This window comes from Silene latifolia, chromosome 10 (genome assembly GCF_048544455.1).
Source record: "Silene latifolia isolate original U9 population chromosome 10, ASM4854445v1, whole genome shotgun sequence".
NCBI classification, from domain to species: Eukaryota; Viridiplantae; Streptophyta; class Magnoliopsida; order Caryophyllales; family Caryophyllaceae; genus Silene; species Silene latifolia.
In genome coordinates this window covers 14,488,948-14,494,947 of record NC_133535.1, presented here as the reverse complement: position 1 = coordinate 14,494,947, position 6,000 = coordinate 14,488,948, and the positions used below count along the sequence as shown (strand labels likewise).

The window sequence follows — 6,000 nt, the reverse complement described above, 5'->3', positions numbered from 1 at the left end:
AGAGCTCGATAACTTTGACGCGGTTGTACATAGCTATTATACAACTAGTTGTAGGATAGTATTGCCATAGTATTTGTGTAGTTCAGATATAGTCATACACGAATTATTAGTCTCTGGATTCATCCTTTCATTAATAAAAAAAAGTTCAAAGGTATAGTCAAGGAGATACGATCATATGATATAAAAGTACATGGGTGAATATGAGGTAGTTATCACTTCTCAGTTAAAAGTTGCTCCACAATTGAGTTTGTGCACTTGTGCATGCTCCTATTTAAAGAGACAAAACCTTATCTCTACACTAAAAAGAAAGGAACGGTTACTATCAGCCAACCAGAAATCTATCGTCAGAAATTCAACAACATTGGGTGGATGAATCTACTAGACATAGTAGAACAACAGTAAGCCTCGTACGAGACCGTCTCACAAGTGAAATTAACCTCAGCTTCCATTTCAAGGACCACCTCATCCACAGTTTAAAAAAAAAAAAAAAAAAATGTTGCAATCAATTTACTAGAAATCCAGAATCATTAATTCAACAACATTGGCAGCGTCTTCGAAACGATTTCTCATTTGATTGAATGGGGTAATCAAGAAAAGGCAGTGAGACTATGAAAAGCTATGTACCATGTAGATGAAAACCCTTGTACCATATAGCCTATAACAACAGAGATGGACGGATTTACGCTAATTACTCGTATCATATGAAAAAGACAGATGAAAAGGGAGATTTCAGTATTCACAGTCGTAGTCGTAGTTAGCAGCAATAATCAACCAAATTTTACTCATCTCCTGCAACAGAAATCACAGAAGTCTCTCACAGAGAAAGGAGTTGCACCTCTTTCGGGAAAACTGATTCTTTGAAAAGAAAAAAAAACGCGTACTTCTAGATCAAAAACTTTGAGCATACTGCAACAGGGACAAACATCTTAGGCAGAAGTTAGACTGAAACTAAATTAAAAACTGCTGACTGAAACTAATCCTTCAAGAACTGTCCAAGCTAGAGAACATTAAAGGAGACGGTGAAATGTAAGCCGAAAGGTATGTGGTCATGACTCACTGGCGCTAAACCATCTTGGGTAAATCAGACATCCAAATACTCCATTATCTACACAATTGCGTACTGTGCTACAAAACCAAGAGCCACAACACGCCCATGAGTCCTGGTTATTGAGATTTGTAGAACAGACAGCGTGTTCAGCAAAGCAAAGAATTTTCAGACTAGGACACACGAAACAAATTTAGTCACAGAGCTCAGCTTCAATCACACCGTCGAGACAGAGACTATTATATGGCCTCGACTTTCAAATATCTTAGACTGAAGCTTGCAAAAGCAAAACTTTCGTCAAAATCCTATGGCTAAGTATTGATGTGTCTGTTTTCCCCAGTTCCAACCCTAAGCTCATTCAGACTCTATATTTCATAAGTCTGAATATCATCAGTGTAGCTCAGAACTGTGGAAATCCTAGACCTAAGGCTTACAGTTCAGATAAACAAGTCGAGTCACAAATCTGAATTATGCATAGAGAACTATAGATGACATAGGGATAAGAGTAGAAGACAAAAGACGCTAAAACGACACATACATGACCAATCAATTCTCCAAAGCCCGATTGAGTCTTTACAACTTGGTAGGCATAAATAACAGTCCCAAAGCAATATTATATCATCCAACACTAACGTAAACCAAAAAAAAACAAGAGTTTGTGGCCATTAAAATGCACTCTAACTTGTCACCTAAAGCTTTAAACTGCACCTCCACTTTCTGTTCACATTTTGTATTCTTCCTCGCAATCCCTACAATAGAACCTTCAACCATCATGTCACCAAATTATCTCACTATTACTCATTAGTACTTGTTCTCTCCTGTATATAAAGGGGAAAGTGGAGTGATTGTTTGAAAAGCAGGGGTACAGATTACAGAACATCACCGGATAAAAAGATGTGAAAGTAAAACTTTAGGTCTCCTCACTGTTTGAAAGCATAAACGTGCAAATATAGCTACTCCCTCCATCTCACTTTTATCGCATTTACTTTTAGATCCATCCGAAACTAATTGCCCCATTTCTGTATCTCGTAGAATTAAAAATCAAACTTCTTGTACCATCCCTAGTTAAGTATTCTATCACATAATGGCAGGGATAATGTCGTGTCTCTACATAAAACTTTCTAAGTCGAGGGTAATAAGAAAATTTCAGCACTATATCTCTAGCCAAATGAGAACAAAGGGTAGTTGGGATAGAGGGAGTATATACATTAGAAGGCCATCATTCTACATTCTAAAATACAATTGTATTAGCTCCGACATCATATATGAGCACCTATAAGAAGACGAGATTTTCATTTGCACATTAATTTCACACACAGATATCACTGACAAGAAAGATGCATAGCAAGAGACAAAAGGAACACAATAGTACTTATCCTTATCAAAAAAAAGATGATTAAACTCCATTTCAAGCTAATGTCGAGGATAAAAAGCATGCACCTCAATTGATGCTTTATATGAGAAACTTTTGAAGCACAGTTAATATAACAAATATCTGACAACTTATACGCTAAAAGAAGTAGATAGAAAACTGACAACACAACATGGACAGGTTCCTTGTTCAGATAAGTTTTTTGGATGGGAACATCGGCAAAATTATAATAATTCGCCAATTGAAGGGATTTGAAGTATTACCAGGAAACAAATCACGCTGAATGCCATAAAGAATAGCTACCGGAAGCATCGACAGTAACATAGAGGCTATTAAAAAACTCCTTCACTACTTCAGTTACCACTAATCTGTAAAGCAACAATATTATCCACTGTCAATACTTGGATCCTCAGCAAAATGTGGGACAGAAATAACATATATGAACGCCATTCTTTTCGGACCCATTAAGTAGTTGGCTCAGTTTAGCCTTACAGCCCAGGTCACATGACCATGGGCTTTGAGACCATGTAATTCCATAACTGGGCGTAGGCCACACCCAAGAAAAAGTCCAAATATTGCTGCACTACCCAATATATCTGATTTTTTAGTTATCCCTGAATTTTTAATGTGAAGCTCTCAGCCTTCTTCCCACTCAACATCATCATCGTCATCGCCATCTTCTTCCGGAGCTTTGGGTTCAACATTCAAATCAACGCCGCCTGAAGGGGCACCTTCTTCCCACTCATCTTCCTCTTCCATTTCATCTTCATATTTTGATTTCATGCCAACTTGACGATCTGATGATGTGCCTTGATCAGAACTAGGTAAATTAAAAGACTCCTGCTTCCTCGCTGCTTCTTCTTGTTGCCGTTTCAATAGAGCATCGTAATACGCTTTCAGATATTCGTCCTGGTAGTTCTTTCCTCCGTCTCCAACAGTTGATTTCTTATCATCTACGAAACCAGAAGGAACCGAGCTTCCATCCATCTTAACCTCCTCCTTCATCTCACCACGTTGCTCTATTGTTAAGTTCATACCTTGTTTGATCATCCAAGGAGGCAACTTTTTCATGGGTGCATTAGTAATTTCAGATTTTGAGTCTTCCTTATCAAGAGTAACTTCAACCTTCGTATCACCCAGAAAAGGCATCGTCGTCCCACCTTGAGCTAAATTAGAGGGATCATTGTGCCCACCTGCTCCACGTGCAGCAGCACTAGCTCTAGCCTCCCAAGCTTGCAGAGTTCCAAACTCTGGAACTGGTAAATCTTTAACTCGATTGATTTGATCAACCAATGGCTGGAGCTGTTCCTCAATTTTCTGAAGCATCTCTTTTAGTTTTTCACGACGACGCCTCCTTGCATTATCATCTCCATCTCCTACTTCCTGAGCAGCTAACTTGTCACTCTCTGCCACAAGTTCCCCATTACAACTTTCACAGTGAAAATACTCATCTTCCATGGACACCAATCTTATCGCATCCAGAGCATTATATCTTTTGCTACAGTTGGGGCAAATATACTCCTGGATCGTGTTCCTGCTATCCAGTTCATCCTTCAACTTTTTCTTCATACGATGCGTTCTGTACCGAACTACATCATAAATCTGTGCATAATCTAAGCAACAGTATGAGTGAGTATGCAGCTTAATTTTTTCTTCCCCCTCTCTAGTGAAGGAATGAGTATCAGCTGTAGCAGCAACAGCTGCAGCATGCATTTTTACACCTTTCGCTGTCTCTTTTCTATGATCACGCATAACCAGCTTTTCTTCCTCAAAAAACCGCAAAGTACGTCGAAGTTGCTTGAGGTGAATTTTTAAATCCTTAGCCAAATCTTCCTCTCGAACCCATTGACGTCTAGTAAGAGCATCAAGAATAACAACCGCCATACCGCGATTATCACCACGACTGTTCTTCAATTGATTATCCCCCTTCGTCGAGATGTCATCATAGAACGCCCTTGCCGCAAGCTTCACCAACTTGTTAAACGGTTCCATACTCATTGTTTTATCACCGATTAGCTTCCGAGCAGGCTAAAACACTGTTTCTCGCAATCTATAGATTCAATTCTTCAAGTTTTGTTCGATTTTCGTCATCAATCTACCAACAAACAATCTCCACATTACTAACGTAAATTCAAATAATTATCTACTTATCATGAATAGTGAATACCCAATCAAAAGCATCTATATTTACCCCAAATTACAGAAATTAGGGTTTGAGAAAAACGAGATAATTAAGTTAAATAAGCAATTATCCAATCCAAACAACTATAATCACAAATAGACTAACAACCTAACAATAATAATAAGTCTAACAGAAGGTAAATAACTCAATAATTAGGTTTTATTTTAGTAAAAATTGAAGAACTTGAAATTTGGGGAAAAATGAAAAACCATTACTTGGGAGACAGAATTCGCGTGTGGTGTAGATGATGATGCCGGCGAGGAGGCGGTGGGAGAGGAGGAGGTCGGCGGCGGTGACGGTGTTTGGGAAAGGATCGTATCTTGGTATGTAGTGCGTTGGTTATTGGGAGAAGATCTCGTGGGTTTACAACTCAAAAGTCTGTATTGTGTTATTGTGTTTTCTTCGTGCTGTTACACTGTTTATCTAATCTAATATCTACTCCACTAATTAAGGATGATAATATGGATCGAATTCGGTTTAATTTTTGGTCCATGTTTTATTTCTGTTTAGGAATTTTTAGCCCATTTTAAAATTTGGGTGGATCGAATTTTGATCGAGTGTAGGTAAAATTAACATTTATAATAATTATTATAACTAGTCTTAGTGTGCATTATATGTGTTGATATGAAAATTAATTTTCTTAGTATAATCGTTTCAACGTAAGTTGAAGAGTTATTTCACGAGTTAATAATATAAGAACGTTTTTTTTATTGTTTTTTTTTTTATTATATACATCCTAGTTGTACTCATAGTTTTATAAATTAACCGATCTTGGCCTAATCGAGACTAAGACTAATTTCAAAAAATAAGAACCGAGGACAAGACCTAAATAAATTTCCGTGTTCGGTCTAAACCAAATGGTCCAGTCCATTTTTCCGATCCAAACCTAAGCTAGCTCACCCCTAAACATCGTTCCCCCGAGCAATGGTTTTGGTATCATATGTCATTCTCTCATTAGCAATTGTTGTTCCCATATTAAACTTTCTTGATAGGTCTATCTTGAAAGCGAATTCTCGGCCAATAAAACTTCGAACTCTTGAGAGGTGGCAATCGGGTCGTTTGGGTCGGGTCTAGTTAGGTCGACTCAGGTCCTATCAGGTCATTATCCGGATTCATTTTTGGGTCGAGTAATTTTGATAATTTGTTGGGTTTAGGTTGGGTTTTTGCTTGGTTTAGCTCATCAATTCATTATCAGATCGATTTTTTCCGATTACTTTACCAGTTTAAGTTCAATTGTGGTTGCATCTCACTAAATACAATTTTTGACAATTAGTTAAGACTGATGGTAAGACCAGCTGTAAAAGTTTTAATTCTCCTCAATCTGGATCAATTAGGTCTTTTCCAAATCAGTGGATTTTGGGCCAGCGGCTGTAGTTACGTCAATACTAAGTTCAGAAAAAA

The 6,000-nt window shown here is 37.8% G+C and overlaps 1 protein-coding gene across 1 annotated transcript; it reads right to left on the bottom strand.

Annotated features, from left to right (window-relative positions):
- Positions 1-2,428: 2,428 nt before the first annotated feature.
- Positions 2,429-5,044, bottom strand: LOC141605224 (uncharacterized). The gene is made up of 2 exons (XM_074423916.1): positions 4,815-5,044; positions 2,429-4,512 (listed from the first exon to the last, which is right to left on the bottom strand). The coding sequence occupies exon 2, from the start codon at positions 4,413-4,415 to the stop codon at positions 3,054-3,056; it is 1,362 nt and encodes a 453-aa protein (XP_074280017.1). The 5' UTR covers positions 4,416-4,512; positions 4,815-5,044; the 3' UTR covers positions 2,429-3,053.
- Positions 5,045-6,000: the final 956 nt, after the last annotated feature.

Coding starts and splice junctions, on each gene's coding strand:
- LOC141605224 (XM_074423916.1), bottom strand. CDS start 4,415: ATGAGTATGGAACCGTTTAACAAGTTGGTGAAGCTTGCGGCAAGGGCG.